Source organism: Styela clava, chromosome 9, assembly GCF_964204865.1.
Source record: "Styela clava chromosome 9, kaStyClav1.hap1.2, whole genome shotgun sequence".
NCBI lineage: Eukaryota > Metazoa > Chordata > Ascidiacea > Stolidobranchia > Styelidae > Styela > Styela clava.
In genome coordinates this window covers 4,660,847-4,682,223 of record NC_135258.1, presented here as the reverse complement: position 1 = coordinate 4,682,223, position 21,377 = coordinate 4,660,847, and the positions used below count along the sequence as shown (strand labels likewise).

The 21,377-nt window shown below is 34.6% G+C and overlaps 1 protein-coding gene across 7 annotated transcripts in view; it reads left to right on the top strand.

Moving 5' to 3' along the window:
- LOC120330706 (inositol 1,4,5-trisphosphate-gated calcium channel ITPR1-like) overlaps positions 1-21,377 on the top strand; it is a 99,298-nt gene that overhangs the window by 11,999 nt on the left and 65,922 nt on the right. For 6 of the 7 annotated variants that reach the window (XM_078116507.1, XM_078116505.1, XM_078116503.1 and 3 more), the window contains exons 6-17: positions 523-689; positions 7,870-8,035; positions 8,758-8,853; positions 13,227-13,346; positions 14,687-14,808; positions 15,342-15,498; positions 16,184-16,344; positions 16,876-17,035; positions 18,623-18,766; positions 19,420-19,595; positions 19,910-20,029; positions 20,829-21,011. In XM_078116507.1, the coding sequence (XP_077972633.1) occupies positions 523-689; positions 7,870-8,035; positions 8,758-8,853; positions 13,227-13,346; positions 14,687-14,808; positions 15,342-15,498; positions 16,184-16,344; positions 16,876-17,035; positions 18,623-18,766; positions 19,420-19,595; positions 19,910-20,029; positions 20,829-21,011 (1,772 nt within the window). The remainder of the gene's footprint in view (positions 1-522; positions 690-7,869; positions 8,036-8,757; positions 8,854-13,226; positions 13,347-14,686; positions 14,809-15,341; positions 15,499-16,183; positions 16,345-16,875; positions 17,036-18,622; positions 18,767-19,419; positions 19,596-19,909; positions 20,030-20,828; positions 21,012-21,377) is intronic. The other variant, XM_078116506.1, reaches the window with a different exon arrangement.

The following is a 21,377-nucleotide window of genomic DNA, read 5'->3' as shown; positions in this document are numbered from 1 at the left end:
ATTAGTATGGGAAAATATTGGTTTTTATTGTTTCAAGGTATCAAGATTGCCATTTCTCTTTAATTACTATTATGGATTTCTAGGCCACAATTATGAAAGGTGTCTGGTTTATGAAAAGGGGACTTTTTGGTTTAACATTGGATATTTCAATCAGTATACCCTGGTTGATGTGTTAGGCATGAGATTGGAGTCTGAGATCTTTTCATGTGTGATGCCAACTTAGATAGGTTTAACAAGCGTCATGCAAATCATCAAGTTTGTGACTGTGAAAGGTTGGAATCAAAGGTTTATCCTATCACTGTTTTATCATGATCTGAATTATTTTATTCAACATTTTTCTCCTATTTCCTGCCTTTAATCTGTACGAGGCTCTATGAAAGCAGGCACCTATTTATCAGGAGTTTTGTAAGGACTGCAATTTTTGCCACCCTGGCTATGCACAGGACTTTAACACAAGATCTCACCTATCACTTCACAGTACAGTGAATTAAATTTCTTTAACTTTTGAACTTTTCCTCACAGGTTGTAGTAGGAGACAAAGTAGTTCTGATGCCAGTAAACGCGGGACAACCACTCCATGCCAGTAACAGCGAGTTGAAAGCTGATAATCCGGGAAGTATGGAAGTAAACGCTGTCAACTGTAACACAAGCTGGAAAATCAATCTATTCATGGTCTGGGATGAAGACAGGTAAGCTTAGTGATATTTTTCTTGATTTCTTGTTGGTTTTGTACGGTCTACCCATATGAAGAAATTTTGTGGTAAAGAGTTTTTATAAGATTCTTATTCGTGCCCACTACTCTGAACACCTTCAATTTTTTAATAGCTGTATTAAATCCTAAATTCTAGATATAATTTGGAATATTTAATGTGGATAAATGCAATTCCGCGCAATTGACATTTGCATTTTTGGCCAACTTCTGATAACTATGGAACAACAATATTTATTCTAGCTATCCTGCACTTTAGAGATCATCCTGCTCGCTCTATTGTATATTCTAAATTGAAGATTAACGTCACTCCTTGCATTTAAGCCTATCTCGCATATAAGTCAACTTCCTAAAACGGCCCTAAAATGGTGGAATCATGAAAATTCGCATAACATTAGGCGACCCCACAAATCGTGACGCGGCAATCAGAGCTAGGCACATTAAAACTGAATTTTTATTGTCATCAGAGTTATGCGTGTATAAGCCCAATTTTTGGTGTGGTCAGAGTTATGTGCGTATAAGCTGACCCCTTAGTTTAGCAAGGCTATACGATAATCCAGATTTAGATTTAAAAAATGTATTCCTGGTAAATTGACGGCTGAATTTCTGACAAATTCAAGTTTGCTTGACATGTTTATATTTATTATTCTGCACTGCAACAATTATTAGATATTGATAGATCACAGGATTTTTGCAAATTTCTGTTGAACATAATACACTAAAGGTTTGAGGTGTAATATTTAAAATTATATCATTTTGTCTGTTTGAAAGCAATACCAACGCTTCCTCTATGTGTTTTGAGTGGTGAAATGCATGCCTGCTTAAACACATTGCAAATTTCTTTGTTATTAAACATAGTCCAATTTAGAAATTAGATATAACTAAAAAGCAGTTTTCAGTAATGTAATATGAGTAACTATTCACATATATCTTAACCAGGTTTGTTGTTTTTCAATCAGTAATTGTTCAAGTATAATATATCTGTGAGGGCTAAATCAATATGAAGTAACGATAGTAATGATAATATAAAGTAATTTCCTTAGCAATTTTTAGACTTTATGGACGCACTATGTATTTTAATATCAAAGCCGCCTCCATTCATTTTGTCGTTCATTCTTCAGCTACACACTTAGATCACAATACAAGGAAGCTCTTTAATTTGAATGACAAGAGGAAATGCAGCTCATTTACCAACTATGATATCATAATGGTTACTTGATATTTGAATAGGATGACTCATCATATTTGCTAATAAATTTTTTCACTTGTCATACTTGTCAATAAACAATAGTAAACTGTCCATATCTTGGCATCGCAATAGCTTATCTTACTGGCATCAGTAAAAATAAATTATCTGAAATTATAACTATGGAGGTGGAATATTCGATTACATTAAAAATTAATTATTTTCAACTTCAACTTTATTCCTATTTTCCTTATTTTAGTTCTATTACGAGTTCGGGGACTGTCTTGTGTTAGCCAAGTGAATATACCCTGCCCATAGGTTTCAGTCCCTTTACACGCCTTGATGTAAATGAGGCGAACAAAATTAGTTACCTCCATATTGATACACACACTTCTGGAGCGCTGTTTAGTCTCGGTTCAGCATTGCTTTTTCAATTTATCACAACATGAGTGAGGTGGCGGGCATGGAATTTAAATCTGAGGTTTTTAATGCCTCTGTACAAGCACCGCTGCACTTTTGTGAAAAGACTGGAAGCTTCCTGATTCGGTATGGTGCCCCAGAGCTTCCCAAACTTCCAAGTTTGCGACCTCTTCCAATATATTGAACATTTTCGCGACTCCTGTCAAGTTGGGATTGTAATGCAAGCGTGCTGCTTTTCTGATCCTATGTATTTTCTCAAAATCGTGAGATCCATATTTTGCGCAAGTTTTGATACTTTACCGCTAGTGTGAGGTGGAGGGCATAGGATTGATATTTGATATTTTTACCCTGGTATGCTAACAAAATTAGTCTAACGCTCCAACCATTGGAACCCCAGCTTTTCGTCAAGCAGGACCCCTTACCTTTGATCAAACCAAACACAATTTTTATTCACATGATAATACACAAACACATTAGTAATTCTGTTAATGGCTGAAACATATGGGCAAATAATATTCTATAAGAGGAAATAGGTTTATCATATGCGGTAATCTAATCAATTAATTTAAATTAGATTAACATATTGAAATCTTTTAGGAAAATTTACCGGCCTGTATTGAATATGTTTCAAAAAATTTAGTTCACAGGGCTGGTGTTCAAAAAGCCGATTAACCTGCTGATAAAATAATATTTTGAATGTTAAGATCAAGTCCTAAAAGTCTCTTTACAATTTCAATTTTGTTATGAAGCCAGTTCTCGATATATCCTGACCAGTTTTTTAATCATTAATTGTTTGAGTTGTTGTAATTCATTATATACATATGTGAGGGTCAAAACAATATATGGTATCGATAAATTCCAAGTTTATAAAAAATTAAAGACTTGATGGACACCAGGGATGGCGAACCTTTTGTAATGAATGGGTCAAAAAATTATATTTTTATCACGGAACAGAAGAGAGTGGGTCACAGATATTTAATTCATGTTTGTATCTATAAGAAACTTCTGAAACAAATCTTATAAGCTTCTGTTGTTCGCGATGTAGTTTTGAGCTTTACTTATGCAGGACTTCTATCATGGACTTTTTAGACGATGCAGCAAATTATTTTACGGTTCCAAAGAGTTTGGAGGGAATTTCATTCTAATAGTGTTATATTTTTCGATCAGCTTCCAACCACATTAAAGCATTTTTACACTGCCCCAATGTTATTTCAGATTTCTAGGTTTGTATTTCAAGTCTGAAAGATTTTGTTTTCTCAACGGCATTTTAGGCGAGAAACTAATAAAATTCAAAGTAGCATCTAGTTCTCGTATAACCCATAAAACAGTCTGCAGATGCACTTCCGAAAGAGACAATAAGTTTCGAGAAATGAACATTTAATTGCCTTGTTATGTCATAAATGATGTCAGAGCCAATGACTGAATAACAGTACACAGCGGTGCAGACATGCGTCCAAAATTAGGGATTTTGAAAATTACCCTCCTGGACCGGAAATTAACAATTTGCATATGAGCGATCGCAGCCCTGACTGCCCAACTGACAGGACATAATATTACATTAGGCTAGTTATTGTTAGAATAATTTAAAGCCGTTTTTTTAAAATTCTTATCACTGATATGTTGGCATTTTATTATATTATTCGTGCCTTGGTGGGTCACGAATAAAACGCGGTGGGTCAGGGTTCGCCATCCCTGCCCTATACATTGGCCACCATATTTTAAATATTTCAACAAATTGTTCTCAACACCATCATTACATGCTATATTTTCTCCAAATATATTCTCTATCAGGCTGATGTATCTTCTTTCTATACCAAATTAGGATTGCACAAGAATATGAGTAAAATTTGGTTCAGTTTTCATAGGATTTTTAAGTTATCAGACATGGTATTTCTTGTTCTGTGTAAGGACCATATCTAAAATATCTGATGAATTGTTTTCAACCAGTCACTATATTAAGGTCTTGAATAAAATTTTCTATCTGCTGATATGTTGTCCGTGATGTCTGAAGTGAATTTATCGATGCTATGATATTGTTTTGGCACTCACAGATGTATTGAATGAAGTCAAAATACTTACAATTACTGATTAAAAAACAAAAAAAACTGGTTAAGATATATTGAGAATCGACTTCATAACAAAATTGAAATTATAAAGGGACTTAATAAACATGGTATTTCTTGTTCTGCATAAAGTATATTGACCATACTATGAATATTTTAATAAATTGTCTTCGACAGCATCATTACATGCTATATTGTCTTGAATAAAATTCTCCATCAGTCTGTTGTATCTTCTTTCGTTTTGTATTGTGTGAATCACCCTATTGACTTAGTTCAATTGTAATTCAATCCTTATCACGCCTCTTGACATGCTTATGGTGCGTCACTATTCGTCCTTCACATGTTTACTGTCAATAATGAACTAAAAAATGCTGAAACCGAGTCATTTACTGCTTAATATATATCAATATCATGAACACTGATTTTGAATATTTGGAATAATTTGGAATTATGGATTTTGGAAATTGGAAGTTTATATTTGATTTTATAGGTTCTTGCTTTTGGGAACATTTTGAAGTATTTCCAGTTATAAGTTCAGTATTCAAATGATTGGGTGTTACAGTAGGACCAAAAAAGGCTTTCTTTCAATTTCTGAAATCTGTGGAAAAAAGTGTACCAAGTAAAAAATTACTAACATCCCGACATTACCAAATTTATGACATGCTTATGATGCGTCACTATTCGTCCTTCATATGTTTACTGTCAATAAAGAACTAAAAAATGTCGAAAGGAGTCATTTTCTGCTCAATATATATCAATATCATGAACACTGATTTTGAATATTTGGGTTAATTTAGAATTGCAGCTTCTACAGGGTGTTCAAAAAATTCTGCCTGATTTTATTGTAATAACAATTGAAAATTTTGCCCGAATAACAATTGTAAGTTGAAATAAATTTTATTATATGATAAATGAAAACTAAAACCACAATAAGAACTATTAATAAACAAAGACAAAGAAATACCTAATTGTTATTACTGTTAAATTGGATGAAATTTATTGGACACCCTTATTTGATTTTATAGATTATTGCTTTTGTGATCTTTTTTGAAATATTCCCGGTTATAAGTTTACTATTTAAATGATTAGGTGTCACAGTAGGACCAAAAAATGCTTCTAATCAGCTTTTTGAATTAATTCTTACTTTAATTCAAGGTTTTTTATTCCACATTGCTTCTGTCAGTATTGTCTGCTGATTTTTCAGCAAGCTCAGTGCTATGAGGTCTTATCGTACAGTTATCAATTTGGGACATTTTTGTTTACTGTAAGTTGAGAAATAGGGAATTTCCAAAACAGAGTGATTGTCTATGGCAGGTCTACTCAACTGGCGGACCGCAGTCCAAATCCGGACCTTTCGGGTATTCGATTCGGACTGCGCCTAATTCTTTATTTTGAATCATTAGTCCCACTTTTGAAGTTTCCTTTTATAAAATCAATTTTATAGATTTAAATATATATAGAAAGAACTATAACGCCATAATAAAAAATCTTGATTAGCTAATAATCATTTGTTGGCCGAGGACGTGCGTGTTTAAGGATGCGAAATATAATTTCTGGAAAGACCGGATCCAATCCAACCGGAAATATTTTTGAAGTTTTCTATGCGGATCTTCGGCAAAAATAGTTGAGTAGCCCTGGTCTATGGTATAAACGTTGTGATACAAAATGGTTTGAATTTTCAATTAATTTTTATTTTCGAGCCAGATTGAATCAACCAACGGGCTGTACTCGGCCCACGGGATGTACTTTGTTCATGTCAGGATTAGACCTTGACAAACAAGCTATAATCTTGTCAGGTTGGGCCCAGACAACTGCCTACGTATAAAGTATTTTTCCCAGAGCATTGTTTACGAAAAACCACGTAATAAAATTTCCAACAGTGATTTTTCAAAATTTTTTTTTATTTTGTATAGATTGTTTTGATTCAATTTTAAACTACTATTTTGTGCACCACACTAGCTTTATACGTTTAAGAATATTGAATAATAAGTAATTACATTTGATGTCCATGATTGTTATGCCCTTGACCCTTGACCCCTGAAAGACAGGCAAATATTGAATCACTCACTCAAATCACTCCCGCGGTATGACCGTGACTGGTTATTATATTAACCTTTCTATTATTAATCATTATTACTATGTTTTGATTCGGGGGGTCAATCAGCATTTCCTTGTAAACGTCCAATCACACCCACTCTGTAAATATCATTTTTATCTTCTTGTAAATATTGAAGATACTGCGTGACATATCCTTCATAATTTCACTGCTATTTGATACGATGAAGATGATATATAGACACTAATGGACTATTAAATATCTAATTAATCTCTATTAAAGGTTTAAGGTTTAAGGTTTATTAAAGGTTAAAGGGTTTTACTTCCATGCTTGTAAATAGAAAGCTTTAACCATCTAATTGGAAAGATTGTTTGGGTTTACACTTTGCAACTTGCAAGGTGTTGTATTAGGGAGCCACTAATTTACAGTGAATCCTACTTCCTAAGCTAGAATAATCCTGACCTAAAACTTACCATCAACTTCCAATCGCTCTGAACTTCAAATCAGCTTTCAAATACTCGAATTTTCAAATTTTCTAGTACTTGGAAGAAGTCACTAGAAAGATGTTACTTTTTTCAAATTCATTTTTCACTTTAAGTTTGTCATATAAGCACCCCATAATTATGCCAAATTCTTTCAAATTTCTCTTCAAGTTCTAATGATTGATATTTCCCCCTAAAGTTCCCCGTATAAGCACCCCATATCATGCCATAATGTGGCACCCTTTCTAGGTAATCTGTCAATCTTTTTGTCAAACTTCGTGCCATCTAAATTCTTATGAATTGATTTTTAATTTTGATTTGAAGTATTTGTATGACCATATGTCAGATTTCTCCTGTAGGGCACACAGGCTATTTTCTGCACTGTGTGACTGACTTTCATGTCCATATATTTGAGCAATGGTCTATTGTTATACATTATCCAATTATATCTGTAAAACTCAAGAATAAAATCTCAAAAGAATATTGGTCTTTGAACTAAAGCAGGTCAAAGTTTATCTTGACTTGTCTTGGCCTCATAAAACTATACAGAGATGCTGTATAAACAAATGTTTTTATCGTTTCAAATATTTATTCGCTTCGTCACTGGATGTCAGATTTCTCTGTGGGTTTATAGTTTAATGCCGTATTGTCATCTAACAGACATTTTCCCTATATTTGAGCAATACCGATTGAAATCTGGTCCACCCTGTCTCAAGCATATATAAAAAAATATCTCTTTCCATTCCCAGGGACATAGATGTAATAAATGAAGTTAAAATACTCGAACAATTACTGATTTCAAAAACAATAAACCTGGTTAACTTACGATATATTAAGACCTGACTCCATAACCAAATTGAAATTGTAAAGGACTTATATGTATACCCTGTATATTCATATATATCCTGGTTACCTTACTTTAATCATTCAAAAATTTGGTTTCTTTTTACCAGGGATGACGCTCTCAAAGGTGGAGATGTTGTTCGACTATTCCATGCTGAGCAAGAGAAGTTTCTCACCAGTGATGAATACAGAAAGAGTTTGCATGTGTTTCTTCGCACAACTGGTAGAATGACAGCGACATCAGCTACAAGCTCAAAAGCTCTATGGGAAGTAGAGGTCGGTACTTTAACCCATAGGTTCTCAAAGTTCTCCATACGGAGCCGTGATTGGAACCTAGGGGCTCTGCAGGCTACTTGTTTACTTAAAATACTGACTCAGCTAATTTTGTAACTGTCCAAAGAAGCAATAACGCCATTAGTAAAATTTGACAATAATAGCGTCGAAATGTGGCAACAATGCGGTAATTTCAAATATGACATTATCTATAAGTTTGATGGATAATTTTCATTTTCATAAGTTTATTGTGGGGCTCCATAAATAATAGTCTTCATGGGCTCCATAGCACCAAAGATTTGAGAGCCACTGCTTTAACCTCTTTGAAACCTAATTTTTTTTATTTTAACTAGATATAATACTGGGCTTAGTGTTATTTCATAGATTTCCTGAGTAAACTGTCCCAAGTCGATTTTATTTCAATCAGTTAAGGTCAACAAAGGTTAGGTAAGACGATTAAGATTGTTTGAGAAATTGTGAGAATTTATAGATGATCGTCATTTTTATTGTATCTCTTATTTTTTTTTATATTTCATTATTTTTTGATGAGTGTACAGAATTACTGATAGGTTTTTAGATATTGGTCTAATATGGCCCAAACTGTTTGGGCCGCGGTCCCAAAAGTTGCAGTCATCACGGACTCCAAAGGGTCAGCATACCCCAGTTTGGTAATCCTGGCATATAAGTGTAAATAATGCCGAATTAACATGAAACTTTATTTTCAGGTTGTCCACAAAGATCCATGTAGAGGAGGTGCCGGACATTGGAATAATTTATTTCGTTTTAAACATCTGGCAACTGGAAATTATTTGGCTGCAAAGGTAAGTCTCTTGTAGGTTCAATATGAAAGTTAACAATTTGCAAGTAAAGATATTTAGTTGAATAACTGTTTGAATTTAGGTTTGAAATATGAGTAAAATTGTATCGTATTTACAACCTATGCCCACAATCTATTTCAGGGTGTAATAAATTGGGTTGGCAATAAAGACTATGGTTGTTTTTATAAGGCCTTGTTCAAAGTGAAGGCGTCGGAACCAGAGTTGGAACCCCCCCCCCCCCCCCTTTGAAATGTGAATAAAAAGCTTTTTTTTGTATCATACAAAGCAATTTTTTGCAGGTTAAATAATTTTTGTTTTCGCTTGTGTTTCTTTTACATAACAGCAACAGTGTTGATTTACGGCCAGTTGTTTCGTGGTGAAAACGTTATTATTTGGTTCCACTATCGCCGTAGAGGCAATTAACAGCGCGCGACTTTTAATCACCTTATGTTATCCGTTAGGGGGCGGTGATAAGGACTCTTATCGAAATTAACCGCGTTGTGGACGATCAAAGGAAATTGTTTTATGCTGACTCAGGGACTCTCTTAAACTCCCGACAACAATCCCTTCCATTAATACAAATCATGACGCATGAAAAAGCATTATAGACTTTATTAACATGAATTTACAAGTAAGAGTTACGAGTAAGAATCAACTGCCGTCGCTAACAAACAGAAATGATAAACGTTAGAAATATTTGTGTTACAGCAATTTTGTTTTCTTTCTGCACCTTTCTTAAGGCGTCTGGCGTGTTAAGATTCGTAGCGATTTATAAGAATGTGTTAATACAGCGTTATTTCTTTCCTTGAAACGGACAAGGAACGAAATTAATCGCCTTTGTGGCGATCAATGGAAATTGTTTTATGCTGATTCAGGAACTCTATTTTAAACTCCCGACACAATCACAACGCATTGAAAAGCAATATAGACTTTATTAACATAAATTAACAAGTAAGAGTTGCGGGTAATAATCCACCTACGGCTCTCGCTAACATGCAGAAACGATAAACGTGAGAAATGTTTGCGTTACAGTAATTTTGTTCTCTTTCTACGTTTTTCTTGAGGCGTCCGGCGTGTAACGATTCGTAGGACCGGCTTATGTGCGATTTTTTATAAAATCGTTGTTTTAAGGCCGTTTTTAGGGAGTCGTCCTATTCTCGATATAGGCGTAATTTCGAGTAAATACGGTAGTTGTTGCCCCAGAAATTCAATTCAAAGCACATGTTCCTTTATAACAGTGGTTCTCAAACTTTTTAGGCCGCCCCCCTTTTTAGAATTTGTTAAGTCTCATGCCCACCTCAAGTATAACTAGCTAACAATAGGCTACAAATAACAGATAGTAAGGCAAAAGTATGTTTTATTCAAAATAGACGTTGAAAATATGTGGATGCAACTTTAAATATCCAAAATAAAGAAATGTACCGGTAAATATCCAAAAGAAGGCAAGATCAAATCTTAACAAATATTTTTATTTTCAATTAGCTACACGTCCCTTCAAAAAATTATCTACTTTTGAGCCATGCCCCATCGTTTGAGAATCACTGCGTTATAGAAATGCTAGTCAAATTAAAATTTTAATATTTGCGCAACTCATCAATATACAGATGTTTCTCATGTCATCTGACATTTATATGATACATTGCTTTCACATTAGCACAACATTGAGACATTAATACTGGTGATATAATATGCAACCACAAGCAACCACTAACAAGGCGTCAAGTTTATTTTTGACCATTCATTTCGAACAAGTATTGTCTACAAATTCACAATTTCATCTGTGCCATGTTTGGACTAGTATAACTATATAAATAGTTTTTGGGACTTAAATTTGGCCATCCTCGGTGGGTTGTTCGATCATTATTTATGATTACCTGATGACTACTCAATTGGGATTACAGTTTACACATTTAAATGTCATTGACAGATAGCTATGTCACATTAGGTGATGTTATTCTGCTGGGAATTAAATCATGCATGAATAGACATCTTTTTGACTGTGTTGAATAGGTTATAGTAATGCCGTATTTCCTAATTCAGATTTAATGATTCCTTTTTGGTTAATGGGAAAATGTCAACTACCTACAACAAACAATGATTATGCTGAATGCTTTACATGATAGATTTAAAATGGAAACGTGACAATTAACTAGGCTGGTTTGAAATGTTTTTTAATACATTGTCTTCCTTTTGACAATTTTAAACTTCTCCATTCCTTCATCCTACAAGATAAAATATTCGGTTTTCATTTAATATTGAATGGATTATTAGTAACTCATGCAAATATTACTATTCGTGTAGATCATAATGTCTGCATAAATATGTGTTAAAATAGTCTAAAGACCGGATAGCAGACCAGACCCATTTTCTATGAATAAGCCATGCAGCACGATTTATGCATTTATTCACTATATGGCTGGAAGCAGCCATTCACAAGTATTCATTTTCTATTTGGTTTTTGTCTTTCAATGATTTGGCAAACATTTTTCCCACGCCACTATGTTGCTGTAATATGTTTCTAATTTTAGAAATTATGTAACATTTCCATTTCAAATATTATTAAGAAACCTTTTAACGCCTTCACCCTGAGCAAGGCTCTGAACCAGCAGCCACTGGTGAATATAGATATTTTTACTGATGTCTTCGATGGGTTGTTATTGGGGAGTAGCCAAGAATTTCCAAATTTCCTGGCTTCCCCCCTGCTTGAAATGGCTCTACACAAGTTGCTACAGATAAATATAGATATTTATAAAGATGTTTTTGATGGGCTGTATTTAGGGGCGTAGCCCTGATTTTTCAATGGGGGGGGGGGGGTATGATGAAATTTCTAATTGCCAAGTTAGACGGTAACAGCTAGGCTGGAAAACGCTGGTTTTCCCCGAGTCTTGAGATGCCAAGAAGTGTTTCAAGCTACGAAAAAATGCTATGATAGTGGAAAATGATTTTTTTAATATTTTAAAAGAGGGAGGGGTGAAAGGTTCTGACACGCACAATCACCTTCATAGATACACCCCTGGCTGTAACTATTAAGTATTCATATATGGTCTACCCAACCAATATATTACATCCTGAATATAATTTTAGCAGTCTCCTTTCTCCTGTTGAAATACTATTATTTTATATATAGAAAGTTACAAATGTTTTCTCTTATTTGAAAATTAGTTTCAGTTAATGCATGTTTTTTTTTTGGTATTTTGCAAATTTTAATGTCAGATTTTGAATGTTTTATTTATATTTATAAAATAATAATTACTATTTAAATTTAATGTGTGAAAAGTAAATTTGGCATGGATTTTGTAATTTGTTTTGATCAATTATGACCTGGTAAAAGTAATTATGAATGTCTATTCATGGATCATAATCAGTGATTGTGATGTCATATCTGATTATTCATTTTTTATATTGTTTATCACAATGCGTAAAATATGTGTATTTACGCAAAAATTGATCAATATCTAACACAAACGTCTCATGATGTTTATTTATAAATATCTTTACCAAGATAATAGAAGACGTTAGCCGCCGTGCTTTAATACAGTTCTAAAAATACTCTAAATAGCCAGGGTTTATGATATATGCTATTTCTTCCAAATTGAAGTTGAGAAATACAAATTACATTAATGTAATATGGAATATACAAGGTGTCCATAAAGTCCTTTTACAATTTTAATTTTGGTATGAAGTCAGTTCCCAATATATCTCAACCAAGTTTGTTGTTTTTTAATCAGCAAATGTTCAAGTATTTTTAATTCATTTAATACATCTGAGGGCCAAAACAATATATGGTATCAATAAATTCCCTTTTCAATTTCTGAAATATTTAGGACTTTATGGACACCCTATATATCTTTGTTTTAATAAACCGCAACCTCAAGTTTTTGACTACTATTAGAACTTCACTAACCCCAAATAATACTAACTTACTTAAGTTTAAAAATAGTTGAGACAATATTGTGTATACTGGTATATGCTTATTTTTTCAAGTTACATCTTGGTTTAAATTTAAGAAATAACATTATTTATAATCATTATGTTCTGTGTGTCAGTTTATGTTATCTGGAGAACATGCAAAAAGGTCTGTCCAACTCACACCCTTTCCAAGCCAAACACAGATAATTTTTATGTTGAATATTTTGCGCTCCAGAAGTATGTGTACCATTATGGAGGTAACTAATTTTTTTTGCCTACTTTACATCAAGTTGTGTAAAGGGACTGAAACCTATGGGCAGGGGGTCTATTCACTTGGCTAACACAGACATTTCTGAGCTCATAATAGAACTAAAATAATGAAAATCTGGATGAAGGTATTGCCTAACCCTAACTTGGTACACATACTACTGGAGTACCCTTTATTTATTGAAAAACTTAAAAACCAGGACGATACAGACTGGGACGCGACTCCAACAAGCAATGTCGATTACGAAAACTATCAATCCTCGTGTGGTAATTCACAGCAAAGACATTCTATCAGTCGTTCTGTTTCTGGGTCGAGTCAGGTTTGAAATATTTAATTCTCAGATTTAGATAATGTTGGTTGACTTATTATAATTGGTTATAACTTGGGTATTGTGTACTGTAGGTCCTTTCTTCATGTTGACTTTGGATCCGAATGTGTCTTCCGTCACAATGACAAATATTCTTCCATTTTTTGTGTTTGAATAGATCTTATTATTTGAGGAAGCAACAATTAATAAGTTGTTAACAATTTTCATACTTAACCTGTATTTGTACTTGGACAAGATGGCTTGCTATATGAGTTAGCCAACTTGATGACTTTCATTTCAATATCCCTATTAAAAGTCGCATGGGTGCAGTGTTGTACTGTATGGGTTTAACTTGTTGATAAGCTGACATAAAACCACTTTGATTTCGTGATCTGTCTGGAAATGAGTTGTAATAGGTGTTGGTAATTCGTTTTGTGTGGTTAATCATGCATGACATATCTTGCGGAATAATCAAACATTTATTTCCTTACGTGACATAATTTTTCATCTGCAATGTTTTTTTTATTAATTTTTTTATTTCGCAAAATAATTTGTGGGTGATAACTTGCATAAACTTGCTGAAAAATGCATTTACAGTTGTATCAGAACAGTTTTACAAACTTGGCTCTGTGCACCACTAGGGGTCCATGGAGAGCATTTCTTGGGACCACAAGCAAAGGGCTTCGCTACCATTTGCGATGACCAAAGAAATTTAAATGAATTGACTGCAAATTATATAATTCTCTGCCTGTAATGCATTTGTTCTTATGCTTTTATTTGTTAGCTTTTTACTAAAATGTGGTGCATGATGTAACTAATGGTAATGCGCGAGAAGGCAAAATGTCTTTTTATAAAAGATCAAGGGGCCAGCCATTATTGTTTGAAGTCACTGATTGTTAAAGTTTGAGAACCACTGTTTTGAATAAAATAAGACTCCTCATTTCATGACTAAAATTTGAAATTTGTCATATCCAATTTTGCTCAAATTTACAGATGTCAATGCCACTTAGCAGTATACTCTTGTATGAAAATACTGCTTTTAACAAGCTTCCATTGGTTATTTTATTCAATAATAAAAATCCAACAAATGGAACAAAATAATTATCGTTCATTATATCGTTATTATAGTTCATTATTGTGCAAAAACATAATACAGTTAATTTACTTTAAATTAATATAGTCATCGCTAATGCCTAGCGAAAGCCTAGGGTCTTCACCCATGGAGCCTGACTCTGTGGCCCCTTTGGGGGACTGGAAGCCTAGTTTGAGAAACTTCGTCCTTGAATATAACCAGACTTATCATTTTATGATTGAAATTTGAAATTCATGAGCAATTTTACCCAAATCTACAGATGGCAGACAGTGATAATGGCGGAAGTTCTGATCGTGAGAATTCGAGAGGTTCACGAGGCCGTGGGCCACCCGGTGGAATGCAGTATTGTCTTGTCTCGACCTCTGACCCCACCAGTGTCAGGTAACAAGATAGGTTTCATTTGTTTGTGGTTGCTTATTGTTGTTCTGTAGTAATTATTTTGAATATGGGAGATTATTCCAATATTATCATTCAATATTAATTTATCTATGTTTCCCTGACAGTGCTGGTTTGAATTGTCTTGAGTGAGTTTCGTTTCACGTCTTTATACAAAAATCAAATTTGCCCCTACAAATTATTTTGGACTGGCTGTGTGGTCTTGCATATATAATATGTCTCTGGAAACTCCAGAATCTTTCCAGTACTTTGTTTAACCTTATTCATTTGCATTTGTGGCAAGGTGGACAGAGTATATTAAGCTGAGATATACGTATATCCTCGCATATAAGCGTAAACACTAAGCGATCATGTGTACGACAACCAACCACAGACTGATATCGCTGCTATAGCGTACCATGCGCTGCTCTTTGTATGTGCGAGGATATACTGTAATATGACCGTTGACACTCATTTTGAAGTAACACTCCTACCAAGGACTGCTGCAACTAATTTAACTGAACTAATTTATATTTCAGCTCAATCTTTGAACTTGATCAAACGTCGTTTGCGAAAAGTGATGCCCTTGTTCCAGCAAATTCTTACGTACGGCTGAAACATCTATGCACTGATACTTGGGTTCATTCAACTGCGATTCCTATTGATAAGGAAGAAGATAGGCCTGTAATGTTAAAGGTGGGTACTATGTAATGTGTGTTAATATTGCGTTCCTGTGAACGAAGTTTTATGCGTTTGCCCCATATTGAGACAAACTATTGCATTGCATTAGGATAAGATAAGATTTTCATATTTATCTCGTGAACCACCCTATGGCGGCGGGGAGCCCAGCAATCCTCTCACACATAAAAAACCCTGCATGTGGTGAACCTGCTTTTCCACACAGGGTAATCATATGGGCAGTGTCGAGCACATTCCTAACGCTTACCACGAAATGCCACACTGCAAGCCATTGTATGGAAGTTCGGGTAAACTCAGGTCTGTTGCCGTGAACTTGACTTGGACAGAAGTCTGCCATATGATTAAGTTGTCCTCTTGTCTTCACTCTCTTCACCTATAAATGCATTTTAATGTTGGATTCATTTTTACTTACATTTATCAGGCTAGTTATTATCTGAGTGGTTGTTGTGTTGCATACAATAATGTTAGTGTTCTTTCTTACACCCATCGATGTTGTTTAAAATTGGGTCGCTCAAAAAAAAATTGGGAACCCCAGCCTTAAGGCATAATTCTTTAAAGATGATGAGGTAACATCCGTGGATAATGAAACTAAAATCCAAAAAAACATTCTTGTACTTGCATGTTTTGTTTGGGGGCAATCTTTTATATGGAAATTTTAATTATTCCTCAATTATATTTTCAGATTGGAACCTGTAAACATAAAGAAGACAAAGAAGCATTTGCAATAGTTCATGTCTGCGTGGAAGAAGTCCGAGACCTTGATTTTGCCAACGATGCAAGCAAAGTACTGGCTGATTGCGCTCATCATATGGAAACTAAGGAAATTACTGTGAATGAGAGAAGGTGGGAACAAATCCGAGTTTGCTGGTTAGGCTCTCGTTGAGGCGCTCCAGAAGTGTATCAAGTTGTGTAAAGGGACTGAAACCTATGGGCAGGGGGTATATTCACTTGGCTAACACAAACAGTCCCCGAACTTGTAATAGAACCAAAACGAAAATTGGAATAAAAAATTATGGCATAACCCTAACCTGGTCCACACACTCCGTTAGATTGTTTATAACAAATTTTTTCATTTCTTAGAAGTTAGTATGTTCTGTTATTATGTTGCAATAATACTTGAATTGATGGGTTACAGAAAAAATATTGTGGATTGTCACTTTGTCACCCATGGGTCAGTAGTTAGCTTTCATTTTCTTGGGGTGTGGAATTATTTACACTTATAACATTATGTATGTAAAGTTAATGATATGATTATCACTGAACATTGACTTCACTTTCACATTGAGAATTTTTAGCTCATTATTAGAATTTGTGTTAGCAAGACCCTTGAAAAGTCACCATCATTTGCAAGTTACAATTTATAATTTTCTTTAGATTTGTGATCAAACTGCTAGAAGACATCATATTCTTTCTCTGCCGTCAACAACGAGGTGCAGCAGATGCCCTGACAGTCGTTGGAACAAATCCTGATCGAGAAAGACAAAAATTACTAAGAGAACAAAATATCGTTCATCAATTGTTCAAGATATTACAGGTGAAAATACAGTCAAGTCAAGTTTATTTTTTGCAACCAGTGAAAAATACAACAAATTGGCACAAATTGGTTCCATTACATTTGAACCCACGTACATTTGAACCCATGACAATTGCACCTGTATGCTATTGTACCTATGAATTTTTTTTTGTTTTTCGGATAGTTGAACCCATACTAACCCTAACCCATGGGTTTTAGCACCCGCCTATAGACTGAACCCGTGGATATACACATGGGTTCAAATGTACGTGGGTTCAAATGTACGGTCCCCGCACAAATTATGAGAAAATGATAAATACACAGTTTTACTGAAGAAGGGGAGTCACATGGAACCAACGCTGGTTATTTAGCAGCGACACCCGAGGTTTTAATGTCTCATTCAAAAAGTTTGAAATTTCAGAATTCTGAAATTAGATGTATTAGTAATAGATGTTTTTGTTAGGCACTTCTTCTTTTTCTATTAGCAGCACTTATCTGTAGGTATGTGCAAAACCTTGGCAATCTTTGAGGGGCCAGATCATTTGGATCAACATAACTTGCCAAATTTTTCTCAACTTTTCATGAATGTTGAATTGAGCTGTGGTAGAACCCAATATCTGGCATAATGGAGCCAGATAATTAGTAATTCAGTAATTTCTGGATTTCTCTTGCTCAAATTCACCAAATTTTAATAGCCTAAATCATTAATGATTTAATATTTCCTAATAATTTAAATACTTGTTGTATGAATGCAAATGGAAATACTCTACTGTATCTGTTGCCAGTTCTATTTTAAAGTCACATGAAATAAATTGACTTAAGATCAATATACTGATTGATATTGTAATACAATAAATTATAAATTAAAACTTATTAATGAAAGTACACATATGTGGAGAATATATCACATGCAGTCCTTACCAGAGACTTAGCCAGAAATTTTCAACAGGGAGGGGCGGGCCTCACATATTTTAGAAAGTTGAAAACCGAACAAATGATACTTTTTATAATAAAAACCGATCAGTGATACACCTCTCGAATAGAATATAGATTTATTACCTCATTACATCTCCAAAAATTTTATTTGAATATTTTCAGCGCCAATTGAACCCTTCTCACTTAGCATCAACTTTTCTGCGTTTTGTTGCCATTTGTCAAATTATAAATAAATTATAGGCTCATTAAACGAGTAATTGTGAATTATATACTTGTTAGGTTAGAATATAATTTAGTCTACACGTGTAGACTCGCAATAAATTCTGTTACGTAAAGAATATAATCGCCAAAACAGCTGTTTTGTTGCTATAATTCAGTGAAGCGCCGCGGGCCGGATCCGCGCTCTGCTGGTCATAGGTTGTCGACCCCTGATATACCGTAAAAGCCAATGGGTCTGGTCTGGTTTTCCAAGATTGAGGGAAAGAAAGAAAGCGTTTCAGGCTAAGAAAAATTGCTAGTTACGATACAGAATTTTTTTTTACATTTCAAAAGGCCGCCCCCCTCCCTTGCAACGGCCCTGCTCCTTACTAACTATAGTAGTTCCATACTTAGTAATGATCGTTTTTAAAGAATGAGAATATCAAAAAAAAAAATTATTTACTTTATCTTCAGGCTCCCTTTGTAGACAAATATGGCAAAGGTGCATTGCTTCAGCTTGATGAATTACAGAATAAGAAGAACATTCATTACCAACACATCCTGAAACTTTGTTATAGAATTCTCAGACATTCAACACAGGATTACAGGAAGAATCAGGTTTGTTACTTTTGAGGTTTTGGATTATCTATTTTTTATGCCTCATGAGCTCTCTCCTCTAAAGATTGTTTTCCATCATTGTTGGGTTAGTTTTTATACTGTTTATGTTCATTTGTGGGATTTCAACCCCTACCCATTGTGTTTTAAATTACATATGCCACCGGTTCCCAACTGGACCCTCGGCCTTTCAAGGGTGCCACGAGGTTGCAAGGTTATTTCACAGTGTTTTCACTTCGTTCAGCATGATTTCACCACTGAAATGATAAACAGGGGGCCGCGAGTGCTGAAAGCTTTAGCTAAAAATCACTAATGTAAGCAATGCCCAGCGCTCGCCCAATGGGCCAGCGCTTCCCAACCGGGACTCTTGGCCTCTCAAGGGGGCCATGAGGTCACAAGGGTTATTTCAACAAGGTTTTTTCGTAAATATCAGTGCAAGCGAGTTTGTTACTTGGGGGTGGAAAGCATTAAAACCTTGTATTAAAATCGTATTAAAAGCACATCACCCCAGTTTTCTTATATAAGTTTCTTATAAAAGTTTCTTCTAATAGTTCAATATAGTTTACAAACAGCAGGTCATATAATACGTCTGTTTACTTCCTGTTGAGACAACCCCATCCGTATTTTTACATAATTCTAATATTGTTTGTATTTAGGAACACATTGCAAAGCAGTTCGGTCTGATGCAACGTCAAATTGGGTATGACATACTAGCAGAAGACACAATTACAGCATTGTTACACAACAATAGAAAGTTACTGGAGCAGCACATTACAGGGAAAGAAATTGAAACATTTGTTGCGCTTGTGAGAAAGAATAATAGAGAGCCAAGGTAGGAGAACTTGTAGAGATGACCTGTGATTTTACATAAACTAAGCCAATTTATTTTTAGTTTCTGTAAATTTTTTCATTCCAGTAGCTGCCTGTAAATTCAATGAATGTCTCAACCTCTGAGTGAGTGTGCTTGCCTTACATTTACCAAATCTTACTAAAAAGTTTGATTGCTGTAGGCGATTGTATGTAATGTTTACTAAATATGTATCCACTAATGTTTTTCAGTTTAGGTATTTGAGTGTGTGACCATTCTTCGAGCAACTTCGCTTAATAAAATTTAAAAAAATTTAAGATCCAACAATTCTTTTACAGATTTTTGGACTATCTTGCTGATCTTTGTGTTACCAACAAACAAGCGATTCCCAAAACACAAGAATTAATTTGCAGAAATATTTTATCTGAGGAAAACAAGGATATTCTCATTGAAACTAGGTAGGTTCTTCAACTTTGAATTATTTTTTTGTATTTTCTTTTCAAATTTGTAAAATACCCTTGTACAATGCCTTGTTTAGAGTGAAAGCATAGAAACGAAAAAATTTCTAAACTTGCTTTTAGCAATAATATATATTTACAACAGCCCTGGTAAGAAACAATCTATTGCTATGCCTATTTTGTAGAATTTGGCTTGTTTGGAATTATAGGTCAATTCTCGATTGGGACTTGAAGCTCATCCAGATATCTCAATGTTCTCTGTGAAGTCTCTTGTTTAGATTTACACACTAATGCATTCTTTGAGTGTTTTTTTGAGGCCCCAGGATCCAACTAACTCAATTCAGATATTCTCTCTAATTGCAATTTTATCCATATTGACAATAATTCATTCAAGTTTTGTCAATTCAAAATAGGCAAGCTATCTTGCCAATTAAATATTTGCTGATCTACTTTTAATTTCTAGCTCTGCATTGGGACTCCAGTCACTCATTTTGAGCTCTGCTCTGGGGTCTGCAATGATACTGTATACTAACAGATCGCTTAACTAGACTAGATGATTCATTTTGAGCTCTGCCCTGCTTTTGTAACATTGTGGAAAAATTCTCTTAGACCTACTAATATAGAAAGCTTATCTCTGTAGTGTAACTCATATTAAGCACGGCTTTGCAGAGAATATTTTAACCACAATTACATATATTTTATCTATTTTTGAGCTTGAGCTCCACATTGGGGACAACATTACTCATTACTGATTTTCAGTTATGTTTTATCTAACTTTGTTTCAAAAATTCTCACTCAGGCAAGCCATGGTAACGATCGAGTATGAAGAGGAAGAGGTCGAGGGTGAGAATTTTTATGAGGAAGACTTGAAAGCCGTCGTTTTGAGATGGGGGGAGGGAAGAAATAGTGAAAAAAGTATTCGACATTTGGCTCAGACATCACAGACAAATAGGAACGATTTGTCTACACTGAATTATTACAGGTGAAATTTTGTTCGATTGAATTTCTGGGGCTTTCGTTATGGAGGTTAAGTACTTGGGCCTAGTGCAGAAATGGGCAAACTAAGGCCCTCTGGCCAAATCCAGCTCGTTAGGTTATTCAATCTGGCCCGTCTGATGCTGCCGCAACCAAACTAAAATCAAATTTTGATGTTTTAGCTAAAAATAGCTCAAGGAATTTGTTGAGATTGTGGTTAATTTAGTTTTAACATAAGGCGTATTGTTTTCCACCTTTGCTTTGTAATACTGTAAATATTGTTCATAACTTGTTACGTCGCACTTCCATGGCACGCCAGTCTGAGTGGGCAAAATTATTGGCCCCTAGTTTAAAAACCGTACCCACCCCTGGC